The sequence below is a fragment of the Schistocerca piceifrons genome, chromosome 3, assembly GCF_021461385.2.
Source record: "Schistocerca piceifrons isolate TAMUIC-IGC-003096 chromosome 3, iqSchPice1.1, whole genome shotgun sequence".
Lineage (NCBI taxonomy): Eukaryota > Metazoa > Arthropoda > Insecta > Orthoptera > Acrididae > Schistocerca > Schistocerca piceifrons.
In genome coordinates this window covers 514,802,110-514,822,021 of record NC_060140.1, presented here as the reverse complement: position 1 = coordinate 514,822,021, position 19,912 = coordinate 514,802,110, and the positions used below count along the sequence as shown (strand labels likewise).

The following is a 19,912-nucleotide window of genomic DNA, read 5'->3' as shown; positions in this document are numbered from 1 at the left end:
AGTTTTAAATTCCTAAAGTTGTGGTATTCTTTTTGAATCACCCTGTATATTAATATTTTCTATGAAAAAAATATATATGGTTTTTTTTTAACTGTTGTTTTGTTTTATAAAAATTGCAATATCTAGAGTCTCAGACCTGATAGAATGCTCAAATTTGTTTTAATTTACTCTTAAACATATAGGCTACGTGATAAAACAAAAATAATGATGGCTTTTTAACATGTTTATTAATTATAGTAGATTACATTAGAATTATGTACAAAGATAGTGTACTTACGACACTTATGTATAACCCAACTGATTGCTTGAAACATTGAATTTTTTGAGTAATTTTGTCTTTCTAATAAACATTAATGCTGATTCAAACTGTTTTTCCACTTCATCCAAGAGCTTTTAGTTCTTTTGATACAGTCTTTTTTGAAGTAATACATTCTTCCAGTGCCGCTTGATTGAGGTGCGTCTACTACACAGACTATGTGCTCCAAAGGCACTATGCAAGAATCTTCTCTTTCAGGCCAATAAAATGATGCAGCTGGTCCTGAAGGATGTAGAAATAGAATTTCTGCATCTTCTTCATCATTGAATATTGTCCAAAGTACCAGTTACCATCATAATTTGCAGCCACATAGCTATTTATGGATGGTTCAACACGAACCCAATCAGAAGAAGAATGGAAAGAAAAGACTAAGGACGGTTTTACACTATCCTCCTAATTTCAAGGTTGTTTGTTGGAAGTGGTTTGAAGTTATGAAAACTTCTTGTTCCAGGAATGGTTCGGGTTGCTGAAAAACGTTTTTCTAGGTTTAACCGTAGCAAATCAGCTTCTTTTTTGTCAATAAAGTGAAAATGAATGTTTTCAATATTTTTTTCACAAAACTTGTACACATCGATTGCTGTCATTATTTGTTCTTCGTCTGAAAGCTGTAGACTGGCTTTCCTTAAAATTCCTTTAATAGTTCCTCCTAGGCCATCACAAATTGACTTCCCATGACTTGTTGCAAAAAAAGAGTGTTGGGCTTTCAAATTTTTAAAACTGTTTCTATTTTTGTACTGCCCAGCACAGCCATCTGTAAAGTAGTGAATTGAGTCAATGTCAGTATGATGTAATGGCAGCCACTTTGTGATTTCTTTTTGTACAAAGTTAACAAAACCAGTGTCATGTTCTTGGTCATCACTAATAAAACAGTGGTTGGAAACAAAAACATTGTTTTCCTCATTTCTTAGAAAAGCTCCAACTGGGTATAGAGTACAACCACCTCTATTCCAGTGGTAACTTTGGATCTCATTTTGTATAACAAAGGAATAGTTTTCACTGAAATCCATCACAATAATTGCTGTTTTGGGTGGTGGGTCTTCTTTCAATCTTTTAAAGGCTGCTGATTGGGATTTTGCTATAAACGAGTGCGGGGTGAGCTTTTCCAATGACCTAACCAATAAAGAAATGTAGTCTTCAACACTGATGGACTGTTTGATCATTTCTGCCCTGTCTGTGTTAACCAACTGACTGATTACAATTTCTTCTTCTAAATCATAATCTTCACTTAGTTTTTCAGTTAAGTACTCAGTTAGTGCAGTATTTGCAGGACAGCTGTCACAATGATGTAGCATGCAGTTTTGGTTTTCCGTGTTGCACACAAGCATCTTAATTAGGTCTTTATAAGATTCTTCAATTTTCACAGCATCCAGTAATAGTTTAACATTCTGGTGGATACTGCATACACATACAGTGTGTGTGCCTGCAGCACCAGCAAGGATACACCATTTAGGTCTCAAGAAACAAAATTTTGAAAATCCTACTTCTACCTCGGGATTCTCCCATTTGAAAGAATAATAGAGTTCTCTCAAGTTACACAAAATGAGTCTTTTTTGAATGAACACATTTTTTGAACACTTACTTTGTCTTTTGTTCCAGGTAGCACTCTGGAACTTCCTTTTCATAAAAATCTGTTACAAGTCTTACTGTATTTTCAGTAAGAGTTTTACGTTTTTTTTGGACCAGGAGTTTCCAAAATACCCTTTTCAGATTTTAGCTTTCTAGCTTGTCACACTATGTACTCACTTACATTAAATTCTTTCATCACTTTATTTCAACTCCAAGAATCTGGAGCCAAGGTCAGAATCTGGATTTTTCTAGACCTCCCAACAGATGAAATCTTCTCTTTCATAAGAGAAATCATTACATCAAAATCCTTTGCTTTCTCAACCACACTTGTATCTTCTTCGTCATCGTCAGAACTTGGTGCATCACATTTTAATGCTTTGAAACCGCCTTTTTTGCAGTCTTTTCAATACTGCTAACCTTCCTTTTAAAATAAGACCCTTTACTTTGTTCTGACAAGCCATGAAGCTTTATCGGTGTTAAACCTAAATTATCAAGAGCAATGTTTGTTTGTACGAGGGATTCATTTCTGGATTCCAATGATTCTAATTCAACCATGACTTCATCATCTGTTTCACTTTCATTGACTTCAACTCTTAATTCTTCCTCACAAAAGTTACGGCATGTTGAACAAAGCTTTTGTCCAGGTTTTATGCTAATATTTTTTGTCAGTAATTGTTTAGAAAGGTCCAAGCCTACACTTCTCAATGATTTTTTGATGGGTTTTTTGTGTTTTTTAGTGGGTCTACACATGTTGTTTGATACTTTTCAAAAACATTTAAAAAGTAGTAGCTGTGGTGTGAACATATATTCTTAAATTCACACAGATTAATTCCAGATCGTAAGTGGATCAAATCTTTTTCTTCCTCACTCAATTCAGATACCGGTTGTAACTTTTTTGAAGGTGTGTAGGTTGTTTGGAAACAGTCAGATTTTTTAAATAACCCTACGCTACAGGTTTGAATATCTGACATACTGATTTCACTTTTGGTCTGATTACTGTTCTGTTTCCTTTTATAGGATATTGGAAAAGATTCTCTGTAAACTAAGTAACAGTACTTACTGAAAGTTCGAATAAACTTAATAAAATACTATCCAAGCACTATTTAACACTGTAATAATTTTTTACTTCAAAACACAGGAGTAACAAAACAAAATCCAAGCGTACATTGTTACTCCAAGAAGACAAAAACTTATTTTTGGTGTCTAAGTCACTTGGTACTTTTTATTTTTAAAATATAATTAATATTATTTTAAAAATTAGATAACTATTAAACAGGTTAAAAAGCCAACATCATTTTTCTTTTATCTAATAGCCTATACAATTAAGAGTATTTTAAAACAAATTTGAGCTTTCTATCAGGTCTGAGACTCTAGATATTGCGGTTTTTGTAAAACTAAACATTCGTTAGCTAAAAAATAAAAAAATAAAAAATAAATAAAAAACTTGTAATTTTTTTTTTCATTTGGAAGATTTTAATATATCTTTATGGCCATTTTTTTTAACATTTAGATATAATACACAAACTTATTCCAAAATTTCATACTGATATCTTGAGTATTCTTTAATATACAAATTTTTTTAGTTGTGAGGACACGTTTAAGTTATGATTTCCGACTGCTGAAACAACACCAAATCTAAAAACTTTAAAAATTTATAAAAAAACGCTGTAAGAGATAGGGCAAAAAATATTTACAAGTGCTTTCAGGATGATAAAAGAAGTAATTGTACCAAGTTTCATCAAAATCTGACATGGTTGGTGTCAAGGCCTAGATGACTTGACATGGAATGACCCAGAAGGGGCTCGTGCTCCCTCCTGGAATCTGTATACGGGATTTGTATTTATTAAAATATTTTTGTGAATTTCTGGTAATGATTATGTGCTACTCTACTAAACTACACATTACAGAATTGTTGTTTCCATGAATTGATGATACCTTCTCAAGCTGTGTTGGGTGCAGCCCAGTGCCACATACAGTCCAATGATCTCTGCAGTCCAGTTGTAAAAGCTGCACAGTAATGTTACAAACCTCAGATGAAGATTGCATTGATTCAGCTGTTGAATGTCAATACCAAAGGTCAATTTGAATGTGATTTTGCAAGATTTCCCACATTTAACTAACCATATACAGGCCTTAGGCTACACTTTACATGATCAACTAAAAAAATAAAGCTTTCAAAACACATTCTGGTTAACTTAGCTACGCCAGTCAACATTAAAAAATAAAAAACATGAAAGTAATGGAATAAAAGTAATAATGTGATCAGATGTGAAGTTTTGTGCAAGAACAAAGTGTAGTAGATGCCAATATAGTTGAATTTGTTGTTGTTGCTATGGTCTTCAGTCCAGAGGCTGGTTTGATGCGGCTCTCCATGCTACTCTTTGCTGTGCAATCTTCTTCATCTCCCAGTACCTACTGCAACCTACATCCTTGTGAATCTGCTTAGTGTATTCATCTCTTGGTCTCCCTCTACGATTTTTGCCCTCCACGTTGCTCTCCAGTACTAAATTGGTGATCCTTTGATGCCTCAGAACATGTCCTTCCAACCGATCCCTTCTTCTAGTCAAGTCGTGCAACAAATTTCTCTTCTGCCCAATTCTGTTCAGTACCTCCTCATTAGTTATGTGATCTACCCATCTAATCTTCAGCATTTTTCTGTAACACCACATCTCGAAAGCTTCTATTTTCTTCTTGTCTAAACTATTTATCGTCCACGTCCACTTCCATAGGCCTACATGGCTACACTCCATACAAATATTTTAAGAAGTGACTTTGTGCACTTAAATCTATACTCTGTGTTAACAAACTTGTCTTCTTCAGAAACACCTTCTTTGTCATTGCCAGTATACATTTTGTGTCCTATCTACTTTGACCATCATCAGTTATTTTACCCCCCAGATAGCAAAACTCATATTACTACTTTAAGTTCCTCATTTCCTAATCTAATTCCCTCAGCATCACCCGATTTAATTTAACTGCATTCCATTATCTTCCTTTTGCTTTTGTTGATGTTCATCTTATATCCTCCACTGTCCATTCAGTTCAACTGCTCTTCCAGGTCCTTTGCTGTCTCTGATGGAATTACATTGTCATCAGCAAACCTCAAAAGTTTTTATTTCTTCTCCATGGATTTTAATACCTATCCCGAATTTTTCTTTTGTTTCTTTTACTGCTTGCTCAGTATACAGATTGACTAACATTGGGGATAGGCTACGACCCTGTATCACTCTCTTCCCAACCACTGCTTTCCTTTCATACCCCTCAACTGACTCTTATAACTGCCATCTGGTTTCTGTACAAATTGTAAATAGCCTTTCGCTCCCTGCATTTTATCCCTGCCACCTTCAGAATTTTAAAGACAGTATTCCAGTCAACAATGTCAAAAGCTTTCTCTAAATGCTAAAAATGCAGGTTTGCCTTTCCTTAATCTATCTTCTAAGATATGTTGTAGGGTCAGTGTTGCCTCACGTGTTCCTATATTTCTACGGAATCCAAACTGATCTTCCCCGGGGTGAGCTTCTACCAGTTTTTCCATTCTTCTGTAAAGAATTCGCATTAGTATTTTGCAGCCATGACTTATTAAACTGATAGTTCGGTGATTTCCACATCTGTCAACACCTGCTTTCTTTGGGATTGGAATTATTATATTCTTCTTGAAGTCTGGGGGTGTTTTGCCTGTCTCATACATCTTGCTCACCAGATGATAGCATTTTGTCAGGACTGGCTCTCCCAAGGCTATCAGTAGTTCTAATGGAATGTTGTCTACTCCTGGGGCCTTGTTTCGACTTAGGTCCTTCAGTGCTCTGTCAAAAAATTTTCACAGTTGAATTAACCTAGTTATATTAACCTATTGTAAGGTTTATTCCCAGTTTCTCCATTTCTAGAAGCATTAATTTCTCAATTTTGGTTGGTTATTTTTGTTGACCTCCAACATGATTTGCTTAATTGCTCTGACTTTTTTTATAGGAGATCTTTAATTTTCTGTTCCTGCTTTATAGTATGAGCATTTTAACAAATTTTTTGTGAATATTTCATATGTAGCTTTATTTCATAACCCATTGGACATCGTGGATGTAATCATTTGAGGCTGTAATTTCTGATTATTGAATCAGAAAGGTGGCATTCATATTCATGTTAGTAACAAAAAGATTTACTTTGCATATACTATCAAAATGAGCTTATCATTTAGGTATCAAAGCCATCAACCTTCAAATTCTACTTGGATAACTAGTGGTCATTTGAAGTAGGAAACATTTTCTATCCTTATTGTCATATTTAGTTATTGGGGCACACCACATTTTCAGATAAACACACTCAGTTTTATCAAAACTGTCAATTTTAAAATTTTTGCCACACCTTGAAAGAATTTCAGGAATAATAAGATGTCTGATACCACCCAGCAGCCTAGGCCCCTGACATCATCAGCATGGTTGTTTGTTCTTACACGCTATGGTAACTATCATGTCACGCAATAATAAACACATGAAGAAAAAACGACATCACAGTATAACCTATAATCCAGTTCTTTCAAATAGCAATATCAGTCTCATGGGATGACCATGGAAATTAGGGGGTTTGTGCAGGGTCAAACAAAGTAAGAACATTCACAACAAGAAGTACATAGCAAAACAAACAGCCCATGATACCACAGATATCACTCCAAAGACTGGTAATTAAAAAATTGCTCCAAAAGCCAGTATCAAAACCTTCATGTGAACTGTGTAGCTCAGCTGAAACCCACATTATCAACAATCCATAGCTCACACATCTAATTATTATCAAAAACCAACTTCACCAAAATAACTATAACACACTCCACATTTCCCCACCAGTATCAGCTAATAAATCTGAACTTTAGCTAACAACTCATCTGACTGTTCATAAAAAGTTACTTCATCAGTTTTGATCTCAAAGAAAATTACACACACACACACACACACACACACACACACAAAATAACAACCATTAATGAAACCCATATGTACTTAATCTACATACATACTCTGCAAGCTACCATGGCTACCATGTAGTGCCTGACAGAAGGTACCATGGCCCACTATTAGTCATTCCCCATCCTATTCCACTCGCAAATAGAGCAAGAGAAAAGTGACTGTCTGTATACCTATGTATGAGCTCTAATTTCTCTTATATTCGTAGGGCTTATGTGAACTGTGTGTTGACGGCAGCAGAATCATCCTTCAGCCACCTTCAAATGCCATTTCTCAAAGTTTTTGAAATGTGGTCTTCCCTCCTGAGATTCCTATTCCACTTCACAAAGAGTCTCCATAATACTCACATGTTGATCGAACCTATTGGTAACATGTCTAGCAGCCCCTTTAATATGACTTGGGGTGAATTCCAAACACTCGAACAGCACTCAAGAATAGGTCACACTAGTGTTTTGTTCATGATTTGCTTTACAGATGATCCATACTTCCCTAAATTCTCCCAGAAAACAGAATTCAACCATTCGCCTTCCCTGCTACCCTCCTTATGTGATTCTTTCATTTTATATCACTTTGCAACGTTACACCTAGATATTTATTAATGCTGTATTAGAACATTGTGGAATTGTTTTTCCTGCTCGTCAGCACTAACTTAGGTTTTTCAACTTTTAGAGCTAGCTACCATTTGTTACAGCAACTGGAAATAAGTCATCTTGTATCCTCCTACTGTCACTCAAATGACACCACCTTCTCACACACCACAGCATTATCGAAAAAAAGCCACAGATTGATGCTCACCCTGTCTATCAGCTCACTTATGCATGAGTAAATAGAGAATAAGAGCGGTCATATCACACTTCCCTGGGGCACTCCTTATAGTGCTCTTGTCTCTGATGAACAATAGGTTGCATTATTTAAGAAGTCTTTGAGCTACTCAATATCTGGGAAGTTATTCTGCATGGTCACACATTTGTTAACAATCTGAAATGGGGTGCCATGTCAAATGCTTTCTGGAAATGTAGGAATATGGAATCTGCCTGTTGCCCTTCATCCATGGTTCACAGGATATCATGTTTGAGAAAAGGACAAGCTAAATTTCATGGACAATGCTTTCAAAATATGTGCTGATTTGTGGACAGCAGTTTTTTTCAAGGAAATTTATTAAATTCAAATACAGAATACATTCAAAAATTCTGCAGCAAACCAATGTTAAGGATAATGATCTGTAATTTTGGGTGTCAGTTCTTTTACTCATCTTGAATACATCTGTCACTCAAATCACTTGAGACTTTGTGCTGGGTGAGAGATTTGTGATATATACAAGCTAAGCCAGTGCCATATAGTACTCTCTGTAAAACCGAACTGGTATTCCATCCGGATGTGGCGACTTATTTATTTTGAACTATTTGAGTTGTTTCTCTAGAACAGGGATGCCTGTTGCTATGTTCTTCATATGGTAGACTGTATGAAAATCCATAACAATCATGTGTGGCAGATTTCTTAATCGTGAAATTTAATTCATTTTGCTGACTTCTGTTGCCACACCTGACTGGTCAACAAATGACCGCGTAGAAGCCTTTGACCAGGTTGGCGATTTTTATGTAGGACCACAATTTTTCCTGGTTCTCAGCAAGATCTTCTGCTAAGGTATGACAGGGTGGTTGTCGTATGTTTGCTTATCAATATTTTTAAGGCACACAAATATCTACCAACATTTTCCACTCATTGTTTGTGCATTCTCTTTTAAACCGAGAGTGCAACAGTCTCTGCCGCTGCAGGAATTCCTGAATTTTTTATTAAACCACAGTAGAGTTTTTCCATCTTTAATCTACTTGCCACAGAATTCTCCACAGTGCAGTTTTTACAGTCTTTTTAAACTTTTCCCATAATTCTCTATGTCCATAAACCTTGAACTAAATTGTGTCCATTCAGTAACTAAGTGGGATGCTAACAACATCCTTATCTTTTCTTTTCGATAAAAATACTTTCCTGGCCTTCTTGATGGATTTATTAACTTCACTAACCATCAACACTGTTACAACAGCATGGTCACCAATCACTGTCTGTATACTGACGCCACTGATAAGGTCAACCTATTTCCGTAGTATGTGGACTGTCAAGCTAGCTGATAAAGATTGTTTTTGGAAAATGTGTTCAAAAGTACTTTCTAAGACTGCCTATCCATACCACCTGCAATGAATCTATAATCTGCTTCAGATACTCATTCCTGGTTCAAGACTCAGCAACTGTGGTCAGTTTCAATAGTTCCGTGCACTGTTGCCACTTCACACATTGTATCATAAGGCCATATGACTGGATAAATTTAATTGCAGTTGCCGTATCATCACCCATAGGCCTAGTGGTAACTAACATGTGACTCATAAATTGTGCTGTAAGGTCTTTAACCACAAAATTTCCAACTTTTAACAACATGTTGAACTGAAAATTCGAAGACCAAAAACAAAAGAGTAGCCAACTAATGATATTAAAATAACTCGCTGGCAAGCCAATAAAAACAAATTTTCAAAACACGGAGTAACGTTAACATTGAGCATTAAGTCCAATGCCTCACCAACATCACTCCCATCGAACTAATAAACTAAGATAATCAGCGCTAGAGAGGGCCACTACGGATGACAAATCGGCATCTCCAAAAACAATACATTCCAAATACTTCATATAACACAACATAGCTTGCACCACTGTTCAAAGCTGGCAGGTGGTATAGCACATTTCAGTGGAATCAAAATTTCTGCAGGCACCATTGCATTCTTATAAATTTTGAAATTTTGACAGCTCTCTGAACAAATGGGAATGGTAGCTCTCCTCCACAGTAAGCACATGTGTGGCAACAAATTTTATTCCTTGGTTCATTTTACACACCACATGCTCTGCCACAGCCTTCAGTACTGTTTGTGTTTGATTATCCTGGTATTGATGGAGCATCCAGTCATTCCAACATAGATTTTTCCCGTTTCTCCTGATACACATAGTACACAAAATTTTCCTCACATTGCAAGTTTATCCTTTTTAACACAAACAGATTTTTTTGATCAGTTTGTTTAATAATTTCCTTGTGATTGTGCAATATACAACCAATTCTGTCTTCCTGGGAATTTATGGCAATATCTCCATTTCATCTCCTGACTTGCCATTTTGCCAGATGTTCGGTTTTGTGACACTTCGTATATAACTGGTGGAGTGCCCATTGTTCCTCAGAATGCATTCTAAGTGTTTCATTTCAGAACTGAGGTGCTGCAGCTACGAGTGTGTTAATCATATCTCTTTTCTGCAGAAAATGATTTGAAAGTTTGTACATGTGTGTTGATTTCCAATGCATGTTTTGTCCTGGATTGTCACCATTCCTTGTAACCAGCACATCTGGAAAGGATAGATGTTGATCCTTTTCTACCTCCATAGTACATTTAATGTTTTCATGGAGACTTGGTCAGATGTCTTAGGAAGTCACCTAGATGTTCCTCACTAGGGTTGCCCACAACAAAGGTGTCTCAACATACCTGGACTACATCTTAGCTTTGCAAGGTGTCAAGTACAGCATCTGTCTTTCAAAAGGCTTCAGGAAGAAATTGACAACCACTGGACTAATTGGACTACCTGTGGCAATGTCTTCTAGCCATTTGTAGAAATCACCATTCAACATGAAGTAGCACTTGGTAAAACTTGTATGAAACAATTTGATGATGTCCTGTGGAAAAATGGAAGCAATGTGCACCAGAAAGTTATTGAGTGGCACATTGGTAAACAAAGAATCAACATCAAAGTTGACCAGGATGTCATTTGGGCAAAGTCATAGTTTCTTCATTTTTTCAATGAAATTTCCTTATTCCTTTCTGTATGTGTCAGTCTTTCCCACATATTGATGAAGCAGATTGGCCAAGTGTTTAGCTACTTTGTACATTGATGAACCAAGAGCACTCACAATCAGCCTTAATGGTACACCATCTTTGTAGAGTTTTGGTAACCCATATAGCTGATGTGGTGGGGTTTTCGTGTTGTGCAGGTTCCTGTGTATGCCTGCCTGGAAAGAAGACGCCTTGATTAACTGACCTGCAATGTCAGATTATGTGGAATATGAATTGGTTATTGTTGTTAACTCACATGATCAGCAGTAGAGCTACAAATTTGTTAGCCACTACAAAGTTCCAATTTCACCACAAAATTTCTGTGTAAGGCCACAACAACAAAAAATTACAAGGGTTTTCATTAGAAGATCAGTGTGAGAAATTTGATTTTCTTTTTTTTTTAACAAAGAAAAATTTTAGTTTATCATATTTATCTTCTGTCATTTGTTTTATTGAAAGGTGTGTTACTTGTGGAGAGTACATCTACAAGGGAAAAAAATTCAATGCGCGAAAAGAAGATGTTGAAGGAGAGGATTATCTAGGAATAAGGATCTACAGATTTTACATAAAGGTAAATGTTTTCCACATCTTTGTAACAGTCATTTAATTATATACTCAATTTATTATAAATTATGTATTTCTGATTTATTGTTTACAGGAGAAGTAAGTTCACACATTGTATCAGCTTTAGTTATAATTGTCCATATTAGACGTGAACAACTTTTTCCAACTCGTGTTAAAGAAAATTGCTACTGTAATCTGTACCTGTTAATGCATTTTACTTTACACTCATAAAGTATTACAAACACTGATCTTCTTCTTCTTTTTGTTTATGCCTGCTTAGGACCACAAGGCTTGCTTTGATGCTTTACATGGGTCTTCTGTTTCTTCTTCGCCCAGAAAGCTTTCATTTTCTGACTGCGAGCAAGCTTCTTCTCCTCTGTCCACTTTAGTCTGCTGGTTCCTGTGCTCTTTTTGCTGGTAAAAGACAATGGGAATATCCCTTGTAGAATGATTTGCCAGAATTTCAACTGGCCCTGTATGGTTTCTAATGGAATTTCAAGTTGCTCCAGGTCTGATTTCTCTGTAGTAATCCGTTTGTTCTTAGAGGCTTTCCTACTACCTGTCATGGTGAAGATTCTATTTGTGAGTCTACAGGGGTTCATGTGGGTCAAATGCCCTTAGAAGGCCAGTCATCTTTACCTCATAGATGTGATTATGTTTTCATAGAGATAGTACAGCTCACTATTGTGTTTGATCTAGTAGTTGCCATCCTCTTCTCTTGCTGGTTCTAGTAGTCTCCTTAGGATTTTATGTTCCTTGAGCTCTAGTTTCCTAAGTGGGCCCTTGCTGGTCATCAGGAAGCATTCAAAGGCATGCAGTACAAGGGCCTTTCTGCTGAGTTGTAATGTTTGAGTTTAAGGTTCTTGGAAAGGTACTTGGAGATGTAAATACTCATGCAGGAGTGGTAGACCCTCTCCAATTTGTCACGTCTGGCATATACTGACAGATTCTCGCTCTCATTTGGTGATATCCACTCTCCTAAATATTTGACTGCGGAGGCTTAGAGAACTTCATTTGTTTTATTAAAAGGTGTGTTACTTGTGGAGAGTACATCAAGTTTGTTGTATACTGACCTTCAAACTGGTCATAGCTGCAATGTTGCAGAGCCTCTGTAGTTGGTGAGTAGCCTCATTTATGTTGCCAGACAGAGTACATTGAGGTTATCCTTGTTGTATCCAATCTTCATTCCAGTTCCCAATGGTAGTGTGCAAGTCTATTCCTTGATATTCTTCTTCAGTACACTTTTGAAAAGTATGCATGAGAGGTCATCACCTTGTCTAACTCCTGTTTGAATGGTGAAACTCAGAGAGCTTACTGTGGAGGTGATGTTCCTCAGAAGGGTCTTGTTTAATGTGCTGTTCCCCTCATGTAGCCCAACTTCTCATAGGGAGGAGATCAAGGTCTGCCTACCTATCAAATCATATGCCTTTTGAAGATCCAACTGGATGGCTACCCAGGTATGTCTGCTGTGACTCTGGTATTGAAGATGGTCTGGACATTTTGTATTTGCTCTGTGCAAGATCTACTAGCTTGAAAGTTGGCCTGATATTCATCAAGTTGGTTGCTAACTCCATAAGCAAGGTGGTGTGGTGTTGTGGGATCTTGTCCAGTGTTTCTTCAGTCTTTATTGTCTAACTGAAACTTCCCATCAGGTGTGCAAACAGAGGCTGTGTACCATGTGTTCTCCAGTTTGTCCCCCCAATGGATGTCTCCTGTGTTGTTGTTCTTGAAGGCCTCCTCTTCTTGTTGTACCAGGGATGTGGTTCACTTTCTTTGTGTTTAAAAAAAACCTGGTAGTTTGGATCTTTCTTCCACTTGATCCAGGCTCTGTGCCTTTTCTCTATATCCTGGTCACAGTCTGTGTTTCACCAGGGATACTTGCCTTTTTTGGATGAGGCAGGGGTGGTTGCTTGTGTGGCATACAGTAGAGCTTTTCTGTAAGTTGGACCACTCCTGTTATTGTGTGTTTTTCCTTATGGAAGGTACAGTCCTCATCATTCAGTTGTAATGTGTTGAATTTCGTCATCTTAGAGCTCTTTATAATGTTAGGTGATTTGCTCAGAGGTTGTAGATTGGTCTTTACCAGGGAGAGGTAATGATCGAAGTGTCTAGGTTAGCTTCTCTGAGCACATGGACAAACTGTGTCTCCCTGTGGTACCTCCTATCTACAGCTACACCCAACAGAGATTTGGACTCTTCCAGGTCCTGGACTTCTTGGGTAGGTGTTTGAAAAGCGGTTGATGTTAGCACCATGTTATACTTCTCACAAAAGTCTATAAGGTGCTGTGCATTCCTGTTGGTCCTCTTGTGAGAGGGATAGTAGCCAACTATTCTCTGATATTTTCATTCTTTGGCAACTTTTGCTTTGAAATCATCCATAAGCAAGGTGGTAAGGTGTTGTGGGATCTTGTCCAGTGTTTCTTCTAGAGTGCTCCAGTAGTGTTCAGGTACTTCTGGGTTTTCCTTGTTAGTGTCATTTTTAAATGTATGAAAGTTCACTGTAGGTGCATGTTGAGGTCCTACCATCAGGCGAAGTAAAACCTGTTAAATGATTGATCATTCTTTGATGTACAGCTAAACCAGTACCTAGGTATGGGAGTTCTTTTATCACTCTGATACGTGGTTTCCCTTTATAGATCCTGTACCCTGTACAAACATTGTCATTTAATGGATACATGAAATTTATTTGTAATTGTGAATATGGACAACCATTAGTTGAAATTGAATCACAACAATGAAAATTTGTGCCAGATTGGGACTCGAACCTGGATTTCCTGCTTATTGTGAGTGTTCACCTTACCATTAGACTATCTGAACACAACTCAGGGTCAGACCCAAACTTCCATTTGTCATCAAGAGTAAGGCGACTGCTCACAGTAAGTGGGAAATCCGGGTTCAAGTCTCAGTGTGGCATAAATCTTCATTGTCATACCGGTATATAGCTGATGGTTGACCATATTTGCAACTGTGGATACATTTCATGTGTTTCATAATGGCTGTAATTGCTGCAATGCCTATATACAATGTTGCAGTGCCTGTATTGTTCAGAAATATGATGCAATGTTCCTTCAGACATGCAAGCCTGCCCAAAGGAACGTTGCATCGTACATCGTACTTCTGAACAACAAAGGCATAGCAGTATCATATTTGATAAACTCTTCCATCGCTTCTTCTAAGAAACAATTTTTTTTTTTTTTTTTTTTTCTCTCAGAAGGAAGATATGAGTTTTAATACTCTACTTCTAATTTTTTCTTTTTTCCCTAAACTCACTAAACTCACATAAACATGTAATATATGTTTTAAGATAGCTTTAACATTCTTTTTATATGAAATGTGTCAAATTATTTCCCAATATAATACATTTTCCCAGTGCATACATGGCTCAGTGTTCAGATGGCCATCAAGAAACAAAAAGTGTCAATACAAGAGATGCTTATTTTAATTGACATACAATTGAGAATTACGTATGTGCAATTTACATTACAATAGTAATATTTCATGGATCCCAGGGAGAATGGTCTCCAGGATGTGGAAAGAAGTCAGGCATGTATATTTGTTTTTATTCCAGCACAAAAGAGTGAAATGACATGACATTACTGTATACAGTGCTAATTCTAATTATACCTTAGCCAAAACATTAAACATAAGAGCTTCTGTGAAGATATTGTTCAAAGTGGAGTAAAATAGGTTGCCCAGTAGAAAATTCTTTAATTCAGTTGTAAACTCCACTTCATCATCTACATAACATTTAATCTGCTCTGGTAAGTCATTGAATACATGTGTACCTATGCATCTGACTTCTTTCTGTTCTAATGTTAACTCCCTTGAGATCTTTGTAGAGTTTGTCCTTGATCCTAATGTCAAAAGTTGCCACAAATTCAAGGACCAGATAGAGGAGTCAAAATACTACAACTGTGGAATAGGAACGCACCTTAAGTCCAAGAAAGGTAATGTGTGCTTTCTGTGTACATACAGTTGGAAGTGACTATATGGAACACATGCTCATTTTTCTGTGCAAAAGTACATGATATACCTGGTGCTCCATGTTTCAAGTGTTGAGCTGGAAGGGAAGGTCCAGTTGCATGATGCAGGATAACCTCACTTTCCTGACATGACCTTCCCTTTTTTTGTGTGTGTGTGTGTGTGTGTGTGTGTGTGAGGGGGGTGGGGTGCAGTACTTTCCAATGAAGACATACTTCTTGTTCTCTGCAAAGATGTTATAACTATACAGAATGTGGTGGTCTCCATGTTGAACATCCTCTGTGATGTACAACACTGTTGAGTAACCAGTACATTATCTTTGCTGAACTTAAGAAGTGTGTGCATTGATTGAACTTTTTCCATGGATTACTTTCAGGGCTATAAGTTCCTATTCAAAAGTTGCTGTACTTCAACTCCTCTATTAGCTCCTTTAATTTGTGCACAACTTTTTGGATAGTTGGCAAAATACCTAGATTTTTGAATATGTCGCTGCAGGATGTTCTTGAATTTACACCAAATATAATTCTTGTAACACACTCCTGTATTCTGAAAATAACCTCAGTTTTCACAGAAAATGACTCCATAACTCATTAGTGAATGGAAACACACAGAGAAAACTGCTTTGTTTATTTTTAAATAGTCTGCATTAGTAATCATGCACACTGCATACATTGCTGATCCAAGATGCTTCATTAACTCTAGGCAGTGGGTTTTTCTATCAGTGTTGTGATGTATCTGTAGCCACAAAGCTTAACACTTTCTACTGCTTGTATTTGATTGATTGAGAAACTTATGTTTATAGCTTTTGGACTCTGTGAGGGGTACTGAATTGTATGTATTGAGTCAAAATTGTACGTATTGAGTCAAAATTCTGCAATAATCCACTTGCCTTGTATCATCTGTTGATATTTTCTAATATTTCATTAGCTACCTTTTCGGTAAGAGGACAGGTGCTGTTGTTTATTCATATTCATGTATCATTTGCAAAAATTACAAATTTTGCGTCTTCTGAAGCTGCAATTGGAAGATCATTTACTTATACTCTAAGACAAAACAACACTACACACTTTGAAGGAATTATGATAATGGCACAGAAATTTGTAGATGTGATGTACATGTACAGACAAACAAATGATTATGATTTCAGAAAAATGGGATTGTTTATTCAAGAGAAAGAGCTTCACAAATTGAGGATGTCAGCGGTGCATTGGTCCACCTCTGGCCCTTATGCAAGCAGTTATTCGGCTTGGCATCGTTGACAGAGTTGTTGAATGTCCTTATGAGGAATATCGTGCCAAATTCTGTCCAATTGGCATGTTAGATCTTTAAAACCCTGAAATGGTTGGAGGGTCCTGCCCATAATGCTCCAAACATTCTCAACTGGGGAGAGATCTGCTGACTTTCCTGGCCAAGGTAGAGTTTCATAAGCACAAAGACAAATAGTAAATACTCCCACTGTGTGTGACTGTGCATTGTCCTTCTGAAATGTAAGCACGTTGCCATGAAGGGCAACAAAATGGGGCATATGATGTCGTCAACATACTGCTGTGCTGAAAGTATGCTGTGGATGACAACCAAAGGGATCTTGCTATGAAATGAAATGGCACCCCAGACCATCACTCCAGGTTGTCAGACCATATTGCGGGTGCCAGTCAGGTTGGTTCCCACTGCTGTCCAGTGTGTCTCCAGACATATCTTTAGCCTGGAACCTCATTAACTGGAATAAAATTGTTTTCATTGGTGGGTACCGCTTTGAAATTAGCCCCAATGATCAGTGAAAATGCATGTGGAGATGCCCTGGACAATGTTGGGTACCAAGTTGACTGTTGCCTGCCATATGGCCGACTACCAGGAGTAATGGCCTGGGGTGCCATTTCATTTCATAGCAAGACCCCTTTGATTGTAATCTAAGGCACCCTTTCAGCACAGCAATACATTGACGATATTCTGTGCCCTCCTTTGTTGCCCCTCATGACAAACCATGCTAGACTTACATTTCAGCAAAATAATACCTGCCCGCACGTGGCGAGGGTTTCTGCTGCTTGTCTTCAGGCTTGTCAAACCTCATCTTGGCCAGCAAGGTCCCTGGATTTCTCCCCAGTTGAGAATGTTTGGAGCATTATGGGCAGGACCTGCCAACCATCTTGGGATTTTGATGATCTAATGATCCAGTTGGGCAGAATTTGGCACAGTATCCCTCTTGAAAACATCCAACAACTCTGCAGTCAATTCCTAATCAAGTAACTATGAGGGCCAGGGATAGAACAACGCATTATTTGAGAAGCTTTTTCTGTTGAATGAATCATCCAGATTTACTGAAATAGTAATCATGTGTTTGTACATGTACATCACATCTGCCATTTTCCATTTCATTCATGTAATTTCTTTATTGTATGTCCTTTTTTATGTCAGAAATAACAAAAGACCCAAAATTGAACATGCCTGATTGTTTAATATTCTGAGTGCCTGTCATCATGTGGCTCACATGGAGCTGAAATAAATCGTTTTTTGTCATTCAGATGGGATAAAAACAATAAACATGCTGTGCCTAAATGTTCTGAAATATTTTACTTTGCATTAGGATAGTAAGGTTCCACAATCAAAATCTTTAGCCAGCTCAGAAAATATTTCCAATGGCAGCAGTTTCTGATCTATTGATTCTAGTTTATCGTCTGTCAAGGTAAGTATAGCCTGTTCCGTTGACAATACTTTTTGAAATCACAGTTGTTTGCTGCTGAGTATGTTTTTCTGCACTTAGTGTGTACAGAGTAAAGTATCTTCTTAAAAATTTTGGAAAATAAGGGCAGTAAAGAAATGTGTTGGTAATTCTAATGTATCTTCTCGTTTCTTGCGAAATGGGTTGACGGTAGCCTTTTTGAGTCACTGTGGGAAGTATAACTGCAAAAAGTGTCATTCACAATAAATCAGTATGTTACGAAGGTTAGCTGAACATTTCATTATGTTACTACTGCTTTCATCAGAGTACTTGAACACTTTTTTTTAAAAAAAAAAAAAGAAAAGAAAATAACATCAAGAACTTCTTTTAGAGATGTTGGATGAAATTCAGTTTTGTCAAACTTGTTTGTGCAATTTAAGGATTATATTTGATTAGTCCATTATTAATGATTGCAGAAATGTCTTCAGTTTCTTGATTTGTATGTTCCATCTCATTTTTTACCATGTTCCGTCTTTTTATCTTGATTGTACACATGTTTTGATGCTCTGATGGCACAGTTTGTACTGTGATCTAACCCTTTCATCATCTGTGCCCCTTGAAGCGAAGAGGAGGCTACTCTTAGTTGTGGATGATATTCTGATCCCATTTGTAATTCAGGGTTTAGGTTCATTTACGGTATTTGCTTCCACCAGTTAATTTCGCAGGAAGACAGTTTTGAAAGAAGCCAATGGCTAAGATGCAGAATACATTACATTTTTCATTTACACCAGGGGGGTGAAACTTTAGTTTCTCCCGACATACGAAATATTCAGACACATTATGGGAATGTAGCCTGGTGACATCTCCAGCAAACACCAATATTTCAACAGAAGCATATTTTCAAGGCACAAATGTAGGGAGAGAGAACTTTACAAGGAAATTAAAAATCTCATTATGTGGTGCATAAATAGAAAGATAACACACACACACACACACACACACACACACACACACACACACACACACACAGTAAACAATATGTGTCATTTATAGGAAGCCAACTCACAGTGATTTGTATGTTCAGGCTAATAGTAGTTATCATCCACCATGAAGGAGTGCTTCATACATTAGTTCATAGAACCCACATCATCTCAGACCTTGAACGTTTGTAAGCTGAGTTAGTGCACCTCGAAGTCACCTTTTGCCCTTATACTGAAAGACAGAGCAGGTGTGTTGCATTATTGACCAATCATGGATCAGCAGAGTGTTGAAAATAACAAGGTGGCACTTAAGTCAAAGGCATTTTTGCCTTAAACTGGTAGCATTTTGCATAGGATTGGACATATTCTACAAGAACACAGTGTGAAGTGTGTTTTTTGCCCACCATTGAAGATTAGTGTGTGTGTAAAGGATGATCTAAAGTTGCGTAAGGTGGGTGTTTACCATATCCCTTGCAATTGTAGTGTGTCATACATTGGTCTGTTCATCAAGTCCATGGAGGACATGTGATAATCATAAGTGTCGCATAGACTTCCAATACCTAACAAATTGACTGTTAAACTTTTCCAATGTATAGCAGAGTGTGCTCTGATATAAAACTTTCTCGCTGATTAAAACTATATGCTAGAATGAGACTCAAACTTGGAAACTTCGCCTTTCGTGACCAAGTGTTTTAGAGCACTTGCTCTCCAGCACACAGTTTCAATCTGCCAGAAAGTTTCAAGTCTGCTATTGCTAAACTTTACCTTGGCACTGATCATCTTTTGGAATATAACAATACAGAGATTTTAGTGTGCATTTCCAGCAATTGGTGCAAATGGTTCAAATGGCTCTGAGCACTATGGGACTTAACATCTGTGGTCATCAGTCCCCTAGAACTTAGAACTACTTAAACCTAACTAACCTAAGGACATCACACACATCCATGCCCGAGGCAGGATTCGAACCTGCGACCATAGCAGTCGCGCGGTTCCGGACTGAGCGCCTAGAACCGCTAGACCACTGCGGCCGGCCAGCAATT

The 19,912-nt window shown here is 37.3% G+C and overlaps 1 protein-coding gene across 1 annotated transcript in view; it reads left to right on the top strand.

Moving 5' to 3' along the window:
• LOC124789451 (splicing factor YJU2) overlaps window positions 1-19,912 on the top strand; it is a 78,401-nt gene that overhangs the window by 3,008 nt on the left and 55,481 nt on the right. The window contains exon 3 of the mRNA XM_047256812.1: window positions 11,151-11,262. Within this exon, the coding sequence (XP_047112768.1) occupies window positions 11,151-11,262 (112 nt within the window). The remainder of the gene's footprint in view (window positions 1-11,150; window positions 11,263-19,912) is intronic.